Source organism: Xenopus tropicalis, chromosome 5, assembly GCF_000004195.4.
Source record: "Xenopus tropicalis strain Nigerian chromosome 5, UCB_Xtro_10.0, whole genome shotgun sequence".
Classification (NCBI taxonomy): domain Eukaryota; kingdom Metazoa; phylum Chordata; class Amphibia; order Anura; family Pipidae; genus Xenopus; species Xenopus tropicalis.
This window is the reverse complement of record NC_030681.2, coordinates 100,304,342-100,323,402: the sequence shown is the minus strand read 5'-3', so window position 1 is coordinate 100,323,402 and position 19,061 is coordinate 100,304,342. Positions and strand designations below refer to the sequence as shown.

Genomic DNA, 19,061 nt, shown 5'->3' with positions numbered 1-19,061 from the left:
AAGGGAATGTTTGTTTTTTGTGCAGTAGTGCCTTATTCACTAAACTTATGTTGTGTGGGGGAGGTACATATTCCCTATTAAAAAACGTGGGGGGGATGTTAACCTCTGAAGAGACCCGGCGACAGGGGCTGAAAGAACAAATGTGAAAGTTAAGGCCTATGCCAAACTTTGTGTTTGCTTTGCCAGCAGGAAAATGGTAAAAAGGCAGATATGGACCAAACCATTCTGTCACTGCACACACTGGAATAAGTCCACCAATGCACACAAAATGTGATTTTAGTCAGAAAATGCACAACAAATCGTTTTCTGTCTGAAAACTCGTTATTGTGCAATGACAAACAGATTTCCTTTCTGTCAACACATCCATATATAAAGCAGTTTCTTCCCATATGTGCCTTTTACCGTGTGTTTTTCTGCCAAAGGGAGCAACACATAAGGAGTCATTTACAACTGCAAGATCATTGTACAAAGTGCAACTTGAGTCCATTTTGCCATGTTTTTTGCCCAAAATGCAGCTGGAGGGGGAAAATGGGTGCATCAAAAACAATTGTAGTCGACTTGTCAAATAATGCACAACTGCAGGAATATATTGAATATTATTAAATAACACACACTTTCTAATTGCAAACATTTTTGTTGTAACAATAGAATAACAAACAATATCTTTCTGGAGTCATATTTTTTAAAGATAATGGACAGCAATGGCCGATTTGACAATGCAATTACATAAAAAAACAATTGTTTTATGACTATGATGAATTTCAGTCAGACAGCATTTACAGCCTAACAAGCTGCCTACTTGGTTATGACGGACTGACAGCCATCACAACTGGAAGAATAATGCAGACAGAAAACAGATATTCTATATCACAACTGTTTTACTGGAGCCCTGTGGCCCAAACATGGCCTTCCTTATGTGTATGTCTTATGTATGACATTATTTTCATCCAGTCATGAACATGTATTATGTCAACTAGCCCAATATGTGGAAAGATGTGTTGTTCTATATGACCAGTATGATGACATTGACTGCTAAGCTGAACTGCTTAAATGTTAGTTTAATTCATCATAAAATGGGCCAATACTGATCAGTAATTTAAATACTTTTTTATATATACTGATAGCGGACAAAACTACAAAATAAATCATATGCTGACAAACCATTTATGTAACAGTTGAAATAAAAGTTTAACTAGCAGTTAATGTAGATGAAAAAGCTCAATTTTACCTCAATGTGAGGAGCATCTCCTAGCTGGAAATTATTAAATATGGCAGCATATTCCCCATTGAGCTTAATTAGGTCTTCATGTGTTCCTCTTTCTGTGATGCACCCTTCCTTCATGTAAATTACATCATCACAGTCCACAAGGTACTAGAAAAAAACGTGCAACACGATTAACAAATTGATTAAGGCAGCATCATATTTAATGCTGCATATATCTGCAAGCAAAGAAGCAAAGTTCTTGAAACCCGTTGAGTTGTGCTTATTACCTGCAACTGGTGAGTGATGAATAGGATGGTTTTAGATTTCAGATGTTTTCTGATTGCGCTGTTGAATATATGGTTACCAACATGGGCATCCAAGGCACTTAGAGGATCATCAAGAATATAAATGCTGCGATCACTATACAAAGCTCTTGCAAGACTAATCCTCTGTCTTTGGCCACCACTCAGATTTGCCCCTCGTTCTCCAATCTAAATACAGGATGAAACAGCATGACTGTGCTTTAATATACATTTGTACTCAATTTAAAATAATCAAAATAATTCAGAAAAAGCACAATCCACATTACAAGTGTAACAAGCTACTTTTCTATATTATAACAGAGAAAAATATACTAAAAGCTGTCAAGAGTAAGAAACAGAATTTCATAGTACTAACCTCTGTCAGGTCTCCATTAGGAAGAATTGCAAGATCTGGTCGAAGGCAGCAAACGTTTAGAACAGCATTATACCTGTATTTGAAAAGAAGAACACATACATAATTAGATCCTAGTAAAAAAAAAAAACAACAAAAACACTTCAATTATTGTCACTCATAAGGTGTCATAGACATATAGATGTTATAGACAAAGATAGCGTGGATACATATAAAAACAAGTAAGCCAGTAAGATATTGATTTATTTTTTTAAAGGGTAACACTGCTTGAAATAAAGATAGCACTGCATCTATACACCCAATCAAAAGACTAGGCTTCTGGATTTCTGTTTTTACATCTCTATTCAGCCCATGTATCCCATCTGCCCATAAGGGCTCTGGTACATGGGGAAATTAGTCGCACGCGACAAATCTCCCTTGTCACGGGTGACTAATCTTCCCGAACTACCATCCCACCGGCGAAAATGTAAGTCGCGAGGCAACTTCGGCGATTTGCCGAAATCGCCTGCGCAGCGTGTGCCAGCCCACTGGCGACTTACATTTTCGCCGGTGGGATGGTAGTTCGGGGAGATTAGTCGCCCGTGCCAGAGCCTTAAACCTGTTTCATGCCTTTATGTTAGCTGCTAGAACAGTAAAAATATTTTATTCTATACTGCTACAACTGTATCACCAGATCCCACTTACACTAAAAATCATACAAGTTGCTTTAAGGATTTTAGAATTGCAAAATGAATCTAATACATTCATAACTTTTTTTTTTTTTTTTTTTTTAGAAACCCTGTCTAGTAATAAGACAAGAGGATATGAATATTTGACACTAAAAACTATTATATATTGATAACGGTCCAAAACGTTGTATTATATATATACATATATATATATATATATATACATATATATACATATATATATATACATATACATACATATATATACATATACATATAAATAAACACGTGTGTGTGTCCTGAAGATGGCTTGAGTCTAAGCCGAATTGTTGCATTAAACATACACACACACACACACACACACACATATATATATTTCCACAAAATTATCTGTTCATAACAAATGCATGCAAAACTTACTCTTCCTCATCAAATTCCTTCCCAAATAAAATGTTGTCCCTGAGAGTGGCATTCAAAATCCAGGCCTGCTGTGCAACATATGCAAAACTGCCGCTGACAGCAATACTGCCCTCCAAAAGTGTCATCTGCAATCAAAAAGCTTAGAATGAAAGTTTGCTCTTTCCCAAAAGAATTTGTTTTACACAACCTAACTGTGCAAAAGGAATAGTAGGGTCTAAAAAAAAACCCATCACAAAACAAAGTTAAAGCAGACTAAATTGATGGCTATTTTTTAACAGGAACAATCCTGTCAATGACTTGTGTAAAAAACAAGTCACATAGAACGGATAAGTTGAAAAGCATATTTAGTACTGCAGGCATGTATACCTTACAGAGGGGAAAGCTTTCTACAGGTGCTTTGTTCTAGGAATACATCATCATAGTGTTATGTTGATCCAACAGCATAACCATTTTGCATCCTGGGCATGAAAATATGGGCAACATGACCTACAGACCACCCCAAAAATCACTAATTCATGTTTTGTAGAATTTTTTTTACAAAGATGCATTGGAAGATATACAGGAAAGAGCAGTATGAGTATGAGGGTTTGCAGTGTTTATATGGCAGATTCTTCATTTAATTTGGTCAGCTTTAAACAAAACCCGAAACCCTTTATCCAGAAAGCAGCGCAATATGGGAATTTTAAACATGAAATATTTCTTTGTTTTAGAACAGTATCTTGTACTTAATGGTAAATCTAGCATAAACCCATGTTATAAGCAAAAAAAAATCCCATCTGATTAAAATGTTTAGAAGACAAAGTATGGTGATCCAAATTATTTGAAGACTCTTTATCTGGATGACCCCAGGTCCCAAGCATGCTGGTAAATAGAGCTCATACCAGTGTATGCATCCTAAGGTGACCACCTAATAAAAGTTGCAGCAAAAAAAAAAAAAAAAAAAAAAAAACTCCAGACCCTGTGCAGATCCATTTTACATAAGATCCTCACCATTTAAGGTTATGATGTATTGCTTACAGTAGACACAGCTAAAACAATATCAGAAAAGAGATATCTAATACCTCTAGTACTTCTGCAGTCATTTCAATTTTAAATGGAGGAGGGGAAGGCAATTGGCAATTCGTGGATTCTGGCAAATACCAGAGGGGCAGCTGTAAATTGCCATAGACAGTGACTATTTAGTGGGCTGGTAATGGGCTGTTTGGGCCTCTGTGTACTTTAAGTGCTAGAACCTATGAGTCTTAGTCCAGACCTGGGAGGGGAAAAATAAAACCATTCCAGCATATTACCTGTCCCAGAATGGCGGAGATCAGTGAGGTTTTTCCACTTCCCACGCTACCACATATTCCAATTAGCTTGCCCTAGATATGGAGAGACACAGTGGTCACTGCACAATACACAATAAAAGTTGTACATGTTATATTTATAGCACTAAAAAAGAAAGTAAATTTGGTTAATTAGTATTTACTATTTTATGCCATCTGTAACAACGTAGAATTAAATAACTGATTAAACCCTCTTACAGAAAATGTATATAAATGCTTTGGTCCTTCCTCTTCAATAGTTAAATTCTATGTGGTTAGGTCTCTCTCAAACAGGATTATTGGGAGCAAGGCAAAAGTGCAAAGAGTAAAAGAAAGGAAAGGGCTGGAAGTACACAGGCAATATTCAGGCCATTGGAGATGCATCCGCAACCACCACTACAGTTGCACTTTATTGGGAAACACTTAAAGGAGAAGGAAAGGCTAGTAAAGAGTTAATCTCAAGCTGTAGGCATACCTTCAGTTGTCTCAATATTTCTCCTGTTTAGAAGATCAGAAGCCAAACAGGAACAAAAAAAGCTGAGCTGTGTATAGAAAATTCCCAAAATGCCTCACTCCTGCACAGATACCCAGACCAAGTGAACATGCTCAGTGTGTAAGACTATGAGTCAGCTTCCTGCTGATTGGCTCAGATCCACATTCCTAAGGGGGGGGTGAGTTCTTAGCATTCTTGAGGGAGGGGGGAGCAGGAGAGAGCAGAAAGCTGCGTGTCTGTGGTACAGGAAGAAATCTTTTTTCAGAGAAGTCAGTGCAGCGTTTCTGTGAGTGCTTATGGCTGTATTTACATAGACCTTTCTGATAAAGCTTACTTAGTTTTTATCTTTCTTTCTCTTTTAACAGCAGAGGCTATTTTAGCCTGAAATGCTATAATGAGCCAAGGCTGCAGGGCTCTGATAAAATGTGTTTTGCTTTGCAAGGTCCTCCACTTGGAATATTCCAAGTGTGTTTGGCTTCTACAGGTTGGAATAGCATGATGTATTTTATGTTTATTTTATGTTTCTCGTTATTGTTCACTACGTAGCAAGCAACAACACACTTAGAGGCAGATTTATCAAAATGCGAGTTTAGAGCTCAATACATTAAAAATCACCCATGTTCTGTTCAATCCTATGGGATTTTTTAAAGCATATTTATCAATGGGTGAAAGTTCAAGTTCACCATTTGATAAATAAGCTTCTAAAAATCCCATTGGAATGAATAGCATGTGGGTGAGTTTTTATGTATTAAGCTCTAAACTCACATTTTTATAAAATTCTGCCCTTTAAATATCACTCTCTGTTCATTTGTAAGGCACCTGCTTACTTGGTATCTGGTTCCCAGACAAGCTGAAGTATCATGAATGTTTTTTTAATATTAAAATTTAATTGATTGCAAAGTCATTTTTAAATATAATCTATTGGAAACTATCAATTTGAACTACTTTTAACATGCTCTCAAAGCACATTTTTTCTCTCAAGTCAAGTTTTATAGCTGAATCCTCTCTTCTCTTTTATTGGTTTAGCGTCCATGTCAATTTTATATCAGGCATTCAATCAAAACAACTTTAAAAATATTCCTGTCTGACTGTGCAGCCCCCTCCCTCTCTGCCCCAGACTGAAGCAGCTATTGAAAGTCTCCATGTTCTTGCACTTCCCTGCATCTTTAAAAAAGAAATCCTCGCTATACACCTGTAAAGATATCTCTGACTACATCAGCAACATCAGTCATGATCAATGGAGCAAGGTGGCACTGTCACAGGAGCACATGGGGGAATATACAAACACATATAGTCTTATTATTTTGATGTTAAAGGGGCATGAGTTCATTAAGTTGTACATAAAGTACATCATTTTGTTTTGTTCTTAAAAAAACTAATTTTACATACTGAATAAAAAAAAATATCATGATGGGTTACTACAAGCAGAGACAGCCTCTCCCCCACCCCTTACACTGACAGAGTGATCAAACCCCTCCCTCCCCTTTTTCCATTATAAAGTCATAGACTCTGGGACTTGAAGTCCCAAAAATTACCAGTACAGGTATGGGATCCCTTATCCGGAAACCCGTTATCCAGAAAGCTCAGAATTACGGAAAGCTTGTCTCCCATAGACTCCATTATAATCAAATAATTCAGAATTTTAAAACTGATTTCCTTTTTCTCTGTAATAATAAAACAGTAACTTGTAGTTAAGCCCAACTAAGATATAATTAATCCTTATTGGAGGCAAAACAATCCTTTTGGGTTTATTTAATGTTTTATTGATTTTTTAGTAGACTTAAGGTATGGAGATCCAAATTATGGAAAGACCCCTTATCCGGAATACCCTTGGTCCCGAGCATTCTGGATAACGGGTCCTATACCTGTATTACTATTAAAGTTGAGATTGTGCACCTTTTCTATGTAAGCCCAACTGAACAATCTTACATCACAAAGTGAACTGGTGTACTGATGCTATAAAAGCAGAGTAACATAGAAGGCCACTATGTACAGTTGTACTCACCTTTTCAATATCCAGGTCAATGCTGTACAAGGCCCTCTGCAGTTTTACATTTATCACTGGAAGCTCTTTGGTCTCTTCATCAGGGCTGGGGTGCTCATCACTATCAATCAGGAGATGTCCTTTTTGCTCAGCCAGAACTGCTTGGGACCCCTCAATTTCATGACTGCACTTTTCTTTCTTTCCCTTGACCCCCTTTTTTCCTTTTTTCAATTTGGGGGTGCCCTTCGGAGAGCACTGGGTACTAGCGTAGGTAGTGTCCCACGCTAATGTGGCGTTTTTCAGCTCTATGATGAGGTTAGGGCTGGATGGCTTTTTCTTTACCATGTGAACCTCTTCCATTAGAAATAAACTCTGATAGGAGGTTGTGAGAGAGGTGCAAAGATGAGACAGCAGGTCAGGCCTAGGGCACTCACGAAGCAAAAACATCAGGCTATACAGTGGAAGGAAGCTGCTGCGGAGCAAAAGGTAGCTCATTAGCATCAACTAACCTGACTTTGGCTGAGGGGCTCACAAACGAGTAATAACACTAAATACACCATTAATCCATTCAAATCAGTCATGCCTGAGTTACTAGCTCAAAAACCCTAATAAATATAGGCACACCAAAAATGTTTCCCTGCATGTCACTGAAATCTGAAGTATGAACTTCTAAAATTATGTTTAATGTGTGATTGTTCTCAATCCAGTCCATAATCCTAACTTTAAACAGTTAAATTTATTAGGGTGAGGAAAAAAGCCAACACAAGAGATGGACTTTATAAAAAACAATCACTGTGAAAAAACATATTAGTTAACCTAATGCAAGATTCTTACCATAAATTAACTTTAATACTCTTATATTTTGCACCCTGGTTATCTCTGGTATTAATAATAAGTAATATATCTTGCAGTTTACCATCTTTTAGACCTTTTAAGATCTAATGGGCCTACTTTACCTTCATGGCAGCCCATACGTCCCTTTGCCTGCTCCAATGTTATTAAACGAGTATTGACATAATGCTAGACATATTGACCTAAAGACTGGTTAAGCACAAAAAGGTGTTTATAAAGACAATTAGGCAGTTTTAAATATCAAACTAAAGTATATTATCAAGAAATAATGGCTCATGGATATGACAGTCAAAGAATAAGCAGTATTTAAAGTCTATTTTTAAACCTGAGCATATGATATATCATTAATCAGAAGGAATGGTTATGGGGTAAACCAAGCAGATTAAGGAGAATATTTTTCAAGGTCACTTATATCTTGAGAGCTAAAAGCCATAAATGGTCACATAACTAACGGCTGACTAGATAAAAATAACTTTCAACCTCAAAATGGAGCAGACATACAACATATTTATTACCTTAAACCGATCCATGGAAACAGAAGCCTCTGATAGAGACTTCACTGAGAATGGTGTCACTTTTAAGGCAAAAGTCATGGAGTTGAAGACTGTGACAACTGTAAAAGCCTTCATTAAATCGACCAGGTGACAGCAAAGATAAAACAAAAGCAATGAAAATATTAATATACATTTTTCTATTGAATGAGTGAATTTTAAAGAGAGCAAGCATAAACCTTTGTAAGCATTCCATTTGAAGGTCAACCAAGTAAAAGATACATCTTCTAGAAATACAATGTACAAAGAAAACCCAAAGGCAAAAATGTGTAAAAAGCTTAGACTAAGCCCCCAAATTTTGTTTTTATTCTATGATTTGAATTGTGATGTAATAAGGTAGTAAGGCGTGGAATATATTATCTGGAATGTTTGCAACTTAGGGTTTTCCATTATTTTAATTACCATACCTTAAATCTGCTAAAAATCATTTAAACAATAATTAAACCTAAAAGGATTGCTTTCCCAAAAATATGGAGTAGCTTAGTTGTCATGAAGTACAAGGTACTGTTTAATTATTACGGAGAAATACAATTTTTAAAAATCAAATTTATTTGCTTAAAATGGACTCTATGGGAGATGGCCTTCCTGTAATTTAGAATTTTCAGGATAAAAGATTTCCAGATAAGGTATTCCATTCCTGTATTTTACCTTTAAATTGTGCAAGAGTAATATCTAGTATATAACTTTGTAAGACTGAATACAAAACCAAAAACTGTAATCTGGATATTTCAATTTAAGCAAGGCAAATTGAATGCATCACCCAAAAAAAAATAAAAAAATACTATTGCCCACTGGTTTAAAAGCTACATGACACTGACCCCCACATGTAATAAAAAGCAGCAAGTTTGCCCAGGTGCTGTAATCCATAGCAACAGGTGATCAAAAATGGTTTCAGCTGATTGGTCGTTCCTGGTGGATAGACTAGTAGCAAACTTTTCACTTTCTATTACAATACTCTATTCGGGTTCAAATTTGGTTTGGATTCAGCAGAATGCTGCAAGAAGGATTCAGAAAAAAACCCACACTAAATTCCCTCCACAAAGGGGGATTTTCCAGGTAACCTTCTTTTTTGCCCAGTAAAATATCTGGACTTTTCAGATATGTTATATAAAGGTAAACTGCATTCTAGGTTTTTTCTATTAGAGCAACTTCCATTTTTTTTTTTTTTTAAACAAAACATACATTTGGGACAGAGCAGTTCTGTTTATTTAGGTAAGACTAAAGATTACCTGTGCAGCAGTTAGATCATATCCTAAAATCATGTGAACAGAAAACGTCAGAACACTTGCAATGACAACAACAATGGGTGCAATTCCAACAGTGATGCTCTGGAAATAACCGGCTCTCTCAAGTATACTACGTTCATTTTCTCTTATTTCTAGAAAAAAAATGACAAAATTACAAGAAAAACTTGAAAATTCACCAAACTTGAGAAAAAAAACAAAAAACTCAAATCTTAACACTCAATTGCTTAAAATGTGGAGAAAAAACTTAAATGCAGTCTACCAACCATAAAAAACTCCTTTGGACTTCTACATGAATTTTGACTTATTTTTTAAAAATTTTCTTGTGCTTAATACATTCTACACTTCAGTTTAGGAAAAACAAAAACAAAGTAAAAACTAAAATTCAAATGTTAAAGCTGTTCAACTTTTAGTATGATGTAGAGAGTAATATTCTGAGAATTTGCAATTAGTCTTCATTTTTTTTATTATTTTTAGTTTCTTTATTATTTCAGTTTTTGTTTAGCAGCTCCCTAGCTTGGAGTTTCCGCAGCTATTTGGTTGCTGGGATTCACATTACCTTACCAACCAGGGTGCGTTTTGAACGAAAGACTGATATAGGAATAGGAGAGGACTTGAATAGAAAAATAAGTACTAAAACAATAATTAGACTGTACTTTCACAAAGTAATTGTTTTTTGGCTGCTGGGGTCAGTGGCCCCCGTTTGAAAGCTGCAAAAAAGTTAGATGAAGAAGGAAAATAATTCAAAAATTATAAAAAAAAAAAATAAAATAAAAAAAAAAAAATGACCAATTGAAACACTTAGGGGCCGGTTTACTAATCCATGAATGGATCGAAAGCGTCCGAATGCGTTTTTTTTTTCGTAATGACCGGTATTTTGTGATTTTTTCGTCGCCGTCGTGACTTTTTCATAAATTGTCGCGACTTTTTCGGAGCCGTTACGACTTGCGCAAATTGTCGCGACATTTTCGTAGCCGTCGCGAAAAAATCGGAAAGGTTTGCCCGCCGTTTCCTAGCGCTCAGTACGAAACAGTAGTAACGGCTACGAAAAAAACGCAAAAAATACGAAAAAGTCGCAAAATGTTCGTTTCCAATCCGATTTTTCCCATTCAGGATTCGGATTCGTGGATTAGTAAATCAGCCCCTTAGTTTAAAAAGTTATTAGACATGTTGTTAAGCATTTAAATATTAGATTAACATGCCTTCCCATTACTTATCTGGCCCCACTACTAGTTCCCTCAGTTATATTGACATTGTCACAAGCACATCTTCAGGTAATAACCAGTCAGGGGCTTCATGCTGAGCTTTCCCAATGATGGAACTGGGAATTAACTCCTTGACATTAGCAATAATTAGCCATGCAACAGGATTATCATTTTCTTAGCATTCTACTATAATCAACTGATCAATGATCCTTTTTAGCATTGGGAAATCAAAAATTAAACAAATGACATGGGTCACTCAAAACACATTCCATCTCACCCCCTCCCGCCAGAGAAAGCAGACCTGGGCCCCTTCTGCTTTCTATAAAGCTACACCACTGTTTTCTAAGTTTACCACAATTAACATTTTGCTCAATTAACATATATTATATATTCATAGATCTAGTACAACACTTACTTTGCACATTTTGGGAGAAGGCCTTCACCCAAGCATACATTTTTATAAATTTAATGTAGTTAAGAACTTCATTCATTTTTTGAACCCGCTCATCCGTTACAGACACACATTTGCGCCTAAAGTAAGCAGTGAGTCTTGATACAAACATCTGGAAGGAAATAAAAAGGAAATTCAATTTTTGTTTCATTCATTAAAAAAAGAATTTAAAGTGCTTAATTATTCTGAAGTTCAAAAAACTGAATATCAAGATATTACTTTGTCTCACTGGCAAAATATTTGCGAAATTATTTCATTTGAAGGTTTGCGATCAATACGTTTTACATTTATATTTAAAGGAGAAGGAAATTTAAAGATTGAGTAAGCTTTATCAGAAAGGTCTATGTAATCACAGCCATAAGTACTTTCAAAACTTTAAGCAGCCAAAATCAGTCCTTTAGACTGATTCGGCAACTTATCTGCCTGTGTATGGGCTCGAACGACAGGCCTTGCTGACTGACATCTGGCCTGAAATCACGCAGACATCGATAAGGCAGGTTTGGTTTTTCTTATCGGGGACCGCATCGGCTCATTAATGCGGCCCTGAACCGCTGGCACCTATACCCGCCATTTTTTAAATTGGTTTCCTTTTTTTCTGTAATAATAAAACAGTATTTGATTCAGACTAAGATATTATTAATCCTTATTGGAGGCTAAACAATCCTACTTGGTTTAATTAATGTTTTCATGATTTTCTAGTAGAGTATGGAGTATGGAGATCCAAATTATAGAAAGATCCCTTATCTAGAAAACCCCAGGTCCTGAGCATTCCGAATAACAGATACCTGTACTGCCACGCCGATTGCTATAAATCCCTGCACAGCTATTATTTATCCTTAAAATTTGTCCTCCCGATTACATCTTGTATAATCTTTAAAACAGAAATATGCCGGTGACATTTCTGGTTTTAAAAATTATACAAAATAAAATTCATTTTATGACAGATAAAACCCACAGTATTGATAATACTACTTTGGTAATCACCTGCAGGATAAAAATATGTCATACTATATACCAAATTTAACAGGCGTTTCCCATAATTTTCACATTATGTTACTCACCATAGCAGGGTAAAAGAGAATGAAAACAGCAGAGCCCAGAAAACCAGTAGGTCCAAGAATAATGACATTATAAATCATCCCCAGTATTGCAACAATGGGACCGCCAGCCAGTAAACTGCCAACAGCAGCAGCTTCAAACATTCTTTGACCATCACTGGAGCAGACATTTATCAGCTAGAAGACAGAAATGGCAATTCTTCATGTCAATGGCCCTGATTTGGGACCCAAATATCCAAATAAAAATCTTTTTGCACATTTTACAAACCCTGAGTGAGCTAGTATTTACCTTGTGTACTTGCCAATTGGCACCCAGGATAATTTACAGATTCGTTCGTGGAGTGCACCTTTACAGCTGTATATATTATATATATCCTTGAGAAAGGTCCTATTGAGGACCGAAACGTTGGATTCTTTTAAAACAATTATTCTTAAATAAACTTATGACAATTTTAAAGGGTGTGAAGGCCACGGAATATTTATTGCTGAATACTTAAAATTTGTCTGTGCACCCCGCAAAGTTATGAGCTTTGGAGTGCAGACACTATAAGGACTGATATAGAGTGAGTGAGAGTGTGTGTGTGTGTGTGTGTGTGTGTGTAAAAATTGAAATATCTCTGATACTTCCCACTCTAGCGTAAAACTCTGACCCCTTTTCTGACTGTGCAGATGATCAAAGAGGTGTCTACTGATTAATTACCATTGGAGCAGAGGCAGCAAGCATTGATCGTTTGCAGTCAGACAAAGGAGAGCTCAGCAAAGAAAAGCAGGCAGAGCTTCATAGCAGACCACAAAGTAGCAGAGAGCTGAAGTTGAGCTGCTTGTGGTACAGAATCTGCATAAAACTGAATGCAGGGAGAAAGGTATGGTATTCTGGGTGCTATGTACAGACATTTTAGAGACAGAAAAAGGCTTTACTTATTCTTTAAAGAATAAAGCAGAAATGACACAGGTTTGTAATGCTGCAATAAAATTAAATGCATATTGCTATATTGCCCTGAAGATTTACAGATCTCAAATAGACATTTTTAAGATATGAGATTAAGTATTGATATTGTCTGCCATACAACTAATCAGGTGCTGTAGGAAAGCACCCTTTGTAATTTTACAGCCATGGCACACAAAATCCCCCTCACCTCTCCCATTGATTTCTCCTTTATATTCTTCAATTTCAGAATCTTCTTAAACGCCATGGTCAGGACAGCACCTCTAAGACGTGAACCAGTTCGATAATTTAAAGCCCAAGTAAGCGCTAGAGACCAGGATCTAACAATCTCCGTCATCAGCAAAGCAAACACTAAAAGCAAGCTGTAACCGGGGTCCTTGCTGCTCTGTTGAGTGTATTCCAAAAGGCTTTTCACTACAAACGCCTACAGGGAGAAAGGCAAAGGTGCGTGACTTTCTCCTCCACTCAGATTCAACAATAAAACAATCTTTATGTTAAATTAGAAAACAGCCATCTGTTGCAAAATGTATAAGGAAATCAGAATTGTCCATCACAGGAGGTGAAAGTGTAACAATGTGAAGGTGTTTTTTGAGCCAGATATAGGGGGTACAGATTTAACCCATGTTGTCAACATGTTAGCATGTGCATGTAAATTCGAGAATGAAAGATTTATTCTTCCCCAAAATTAAAAAAAAATACCTTCAGACTTTTGAGGCTCTGTTACACAAACACCTTCAATAAAAGTGAAGGACCAGTACAATATGGGCAATACATCTTCTAACTTAACATAAAAATTTGGTATTTCTGAAAAGTATTAAATAAAAATAAATTACTTGAAAACAAATTTAAAACAAAATACTTAAAGACAGTATTTTCAACGTGCGCATTGGATAAAAATGAACAATTGTACCTACAGTTGTACTGGGGAAGAGAAGGACATTTTGGCAATAAATTCCTGAAAATAAATATCAGCAGTTTATTATTTCAGAAAATAAAATCGGGAGCAGAAAAAAAAGCAACAAAAGGTGATAATGTTAATATTAACTGGTCTTCGGATTGTCATTTTTGTATATTCTGTGTCCTTTTTTTTTTCTATTTGGCATTTCAAATTCTTTTTTTTCCAAAATAAGTATAAGCATGCTATTTTACAAGACAGAGAATGGAGAGGTTTTAAAAAAAATGGTATAAAATACTATGAACTTAGGGGAAAAACACAATTTTATTCAGGGGAGAGGGAAAAAGCATACCACTACACATTTCAACAATCTGTTTTCATAACAAAATAGATTTGCATTGATATACATTTCAGAAGATGAAGGTACATCATTTACACATGGCAGCTGCACAGCATTAAACCTGTATTATTTTTTGGGAAGGCTTTTCAGCAAAATAGGCCCCTTTGCTGTAGCTCAATGCTTGTTTTCTGTATCACAAATGAAAACTAATTTAAAAAAAATAAACGGAATAATTGCAAGTATAAGTGATGATGCAATAGGAGCCTAAGATGATTAAGAAGATAACGCTGGCAGAAAACAAGTCTTTTCTAGTCCTTTTTCATCAGTCTGTTGAGCTGGGCCAGGCAGTCACTTGACATGCTCCCAGCACAGGTGAGCAGCTTGGATAGTGTACACCATCAGTAGCCAGTGAAGACAGACCTTAGCTGATGTTACCCAGCCTGCCTGGCCTATCATGTGTAACAGAAGTCCATTAAGTCCATGTCCTTGGGAGTAGCCCAAATCAAGAATCATTCTAGTGGATTGGTTCTGAAGGGCTCTCTGCAGCTCATGATTATTTTGAGGGAAATGCAGAACTTGGGATGGCAGAGATTAGCACTTTATGGCTGGGTATGAAAGGCAACACTTAGATTCTTAGATACCTGTTTGCAAATACAGGTACTGTGAGAAGATGAGCCAACCTACCAGTAAACACTCAGCACAGAGAGAGAACAAACATAGAAAACAACAACAAAAAACAAAATGGAAAAAAAACATCCCTTTTATCCCACAGAATTGTTAAAATTCCCTTAGATATTCTTGTATAGAGAAGGAACTAAAAGGTTGAGAAATTCTTTCCATATAGTCACTCCCTCAACAGAAAACAGAAAAGGAAGGGAAATGCAATAAACATTCATATTTTATCTTTTCGGCAATATGAAATTGAACAAAATAAAATAAATATAAAAAGCAAATAAAAATGCTGAACATTACATTATTTAGAGTTTAATGGGAGTATTACTACTGATTAATGTTACCATGATGTAGGCTTCTTGTGGCTGAAAGCATTCCAGTGGAATAAATATGACCTTACCTTCATCTTGCACTGCGAGGGTTTCTGCACAGCTTGCCTGGCTCAATCAGCACGTAGAGCTGCCACCCTGGAAATTCTAAAGAACAGCTTCTGTCATTGGTTCCACTACAGAGGTAACGTTAGTGCCATGACCACCATCCCACCCTCCACCCCCCGCAACCATCCAGCGTCTCACTTGGTTAGTGGGAGAGGCTGGATTATTTGGTACCAAACACAAACAATATCATTCAGGAAACATTAGTATAGCCTGCTTCTTATCTAGTATCCATTAGAATATTTAGCAAAGGGATATTAAAAAAACAAAAAAAAAAACAAAAAAAAAACCGAGGGGGGGGGGGGGTTGATTTTAGTTAAAGGGGAAGTTTACCAATAATAACTATTATGATGGAGACAATGATGGAGTCAGAAAATAAGAACTGTCTGCATTTTTTAATGATTGTGTCATTTTGCAGTTCCCTAATTTTTTGTAGGTTTTAAATTAATTTAGCTTTGTGTTTTTGTTCAGCAGCTCTCCAGCCTAAAATTTCATTGGCTATCTATTGCTATGGTCTGTATTACCCTAGCAACCAGGCAGTAGTTTTGTTTTTTTTAATGAGAGACTGGAAGATGAGAGGTGGCCTCAATAGAAAGATAAATAATAAAAAGTAAAAAAATAAAGTTTGTTTTTTAAAGCTGAAGAGATGCAAAAAACAATTGCCAATAATTTAAAAAAGCAAAAAAGATAATGGCTGTTGAAAAAACACTAAGAATAGGACGTTCTGTAAAATACTAAATGTTAACAAAGATGAATTACCCCTTAAAACTATCTGGTTACAAGTCTTGTGATTCTAAAAAGTAAGCAGTCCTTGGGAACATCACAATAAATGATGAACCATTGAGTGGCTGAATGCAAAGAAAAGCGAAATAAACAAATAAATAAATAATACGCATGTAGCTTCATGATCTTCCTTCTGGGTGGGGGTCAACAACACTGGCAAGCAGATAGTATTATTTAGTTTTATTTTAAAATAGTCAAAAAGGTAATAAATAACTTAACCAAAAAGTAACCATAATGACATTCAACAAGATAAAAATGGGGACAGTTTTTTCCAGACTAATCAGATTTTCTCCATCTGCAACATTCTAAAATTAAAGGTGAACTTCAGCTTTAAGTGTTTTAATCCTAAAAAAATATCATTTACGTGAAGAGCCTAAAAACGATGTAAGATCTGCAATTATGACTCTGGGCTGGAAGTTCACATGTGGCTAAAGAATTCAAGATGCTTTAAATTAACCCATTCTTAAGAATTTCTTAATATATTTTTTTTAATCAGGGGACCCGAAGAAAGTCAAGCACTTCTATACCAATTCTTTGGTTATGGAGTTAACTATACACCTTATTTTAAATACTTTAGTTTATTCTAACACATTTAACAAAAAACCAATAAAAAGAAATAGGTTAGGATTCACCGAACTGAGACTATCACATACCAAGTTGTATAGAAAAATATCAGCTTTATCTCTAGATCTCTATCTCCTGTACATCCAACCTATTATATGCATTAACCTTCTTGAAATGACATTAAATTATCTGGATAAACATACACAATATCTTTCGAAGGGGGAAATGTCATGCAATATTTTCACTTTAATATTGCTCTTACAGCCAAAAAAGGTTTCACACATAATTAATCTCCAATTTCCTTTTTATGGTTGTAATGTAAACTATTCACGGTGCTATGGATTTTTATTGGCATTTACACAGTGATACATGCCAGCTATAACCAGATATAATGAGAAATTTTGACACTGAAAGGGGTTGTGCATTACAAGCATTTTAAAACTATCAAAAGGCATCAATGTTGGTTTCCTATTCATGTCAAACATCCACGATACAGTAAAGAATGATTTGTATCGCTGATGGCAATCCCAAAGTACTTAGAATAATTTACAAATTCGGAAATATCAATCTCTCACTATTACCTGCTCAACATTTCATTAATCCAGCAGCCATATTAGCTGCCCTAAAGAACTGTTTAATGTAGGGCTTTGTGCATCAAAATATTTAAATCAATTCATTTTACCCATGGCTTTTTACCGTGTAAAAAAAGTTATTCTACAGTAGATCATTAATTCTTATTGGCGTAAAATGTAGACTTACGGGTACTTTCTACCCCTCCTTATTGCAATACAGCAGTCTGATGATTTCCTATTGAGAAGCTGCTTCATCCTTAATAAAGCAAGACATCATGTAACAGGGAAATGTCCACATATATATTATTCAGACAAGCAATAGATTCCTTCACCAAAATAATTGTCAACACATGCAAAAACTGCATTTATCGAAAGATTTTTTCCCCGATTTGGAGAAGCTTACAAAAACTACTTTCACGCAAATTTGAGTTTAAAAGAAAGAATAAAACCTATGTTCAACACAAGCCCTATTTGTTCAACTCAGGGGTATACTGTGCCTTTAAGAAAACACTGTCCTCTGTGTATTTAGGTTAGAATTCTGCATGGCCACTACCAAAGCACTCTTCATAGCCTATATAGGAGTAAATTCGATCAACTGTAAAAGGTAGAGTTAATAAATTAGTCTCATGTGACATCCTGAATGCATGCCCAGGGTTATAATGAGAGCTTAGTCGGTCTGTGGATTCTGATTTCTTTTATTTTCTTAAAGGGTTTTGAATATTAACTACCACAAGAAAAATATCTGTTAACATATGAAGTCTGTACTTGCCTTACGTATTAATGCTAGAACTCAAAAAGGCAACAGTGTTAAACAACTTAATCTTACTTGTGACTCCTCGTCGCCCGTGTAGTGTAACAATGACAGAAGCTCTTCTTAATGAAGGTTTGTTTTGTTAAAGCCTTAAACATTTCAATATTAGAATTAGGCCTCAGCCATTGGATTTCAAAAATCACAAAAAAGTACAGTGCTTTTACCTTTCATTATGATGCCATAAGTTGGCATACATAAAAACTAAATGTAAAAACTAATGTAAGAACAATTTATATTATTAGATCATAATTATAGCTACGCAGTATTTTAACTGTTCCTTTACTTTTTTTTTTAACCTGGACATTGTGCCCAATTAGTACTTACCCACTCATTGCAACTCCAGCTTTAAAACAGCAAACTGAAATTTAGTACTACAAGCAGTTAAAAGTTCCTACACCTCAAGACAAATTTGCAGAAAATAAAAATTTAGTAAATGGGAGTACATATTTATCAAGTAACATGTTACAGGACAAGTAAGTTATAGGATATATTATAAAACTATATTTATAAATAAACAATATGCAGGGAACATTTTAAACAAGTGAACTAAAAGTAACAGTTATACTTGGTAACTTACTATACCACTTACTGGTCCAACAATATTAGCTAGACCATCGCCAGCCATGGTCTGCTAGACCAGCTACCACTTAGACATGTGGTAACCACAAAAAAAGTTTGCATATTTGCCAAATATTAATCTGCAAGAATTAACTTAAAAATATGGGGTTTAAGGAAGTGTCCTCAAATAAAAGTGCAGTATTTATTTAGCTAAACTTCAAATATATCAGATCTTGATATCAACTTTTTAAAGTAATGAAATGAAGGTAACATTTTTATTTAAGTCTCTGCAGAGTGAGGAATACAGATGTCATTCCCTATCTCGAAAATTACCTCAAACTGGGGTGGGGGATTTAATGATTCCCCTAGGACCATAT

General features: G+C 35.6%; 1 protein-coding gene across 7 annotated transcripts in view; it reads right to left on the bottom strand.

Annotated features, from left to right (window-relative positions):
- Positions 1-19,061, bottom strand: part of abcc5 (ATP binding cassette subfamily C member 5) — a 57,663-nt gene that overhangs the window by 17,347 nt on the left and 21,255 nt on the right. For 3 of the 7 annotated variants that reach the window (XM_012962631.3, XM_012962630.3, XM_012962629.3), the window contains exons 6-16: positions 13,246-13,479; positions 12,113-12,286; positions 11,016-11,163; positions 9,381-9,529; positions 8,116-8,223; positions 6,770-7,120; positions 4,257-4,328; positions 2,968-3,092; positions 1,883-1,955; positions 1,492-1,695; positions 1,229-1,372 (exon numbers count right to left, since the gene is read on the bottom strand). In XM_012962631.3, the coding sequence (XP_012818085.1) occupies positions 1,229-1,372; positions 1,492-1,695; positions 1,883-1,955; positions 2,968-3,092; positions 4,257-4,328; positions 6,770-7,120; positions 8,116-8,223; positions 9,381-9,529; positions 11,016-11,163; positions 12,113-12,286; positions 13,246-13,479 (1,782 nt within the window). Of the gene's footprint in view, positions 1-1,228; positions 1,373-1,491; positions 1,696-1,882; positions 1,956-2,967; positions 3,093-4,256; positions 4,329-6,769; positions 7,221-8,115; positions 8,224-9,380; positions 9,530-11,015; positions 11,164-12,112; positions 12,287-13,245; positions 14,932-15,362; positions 18,987-19,061 lie in introns of those variants that run through there. The other 4 variants (XM_031902925.1, XM_031902926.1, XM_031902927.1 and 1 more) reach the window with 4 other exon arrangements.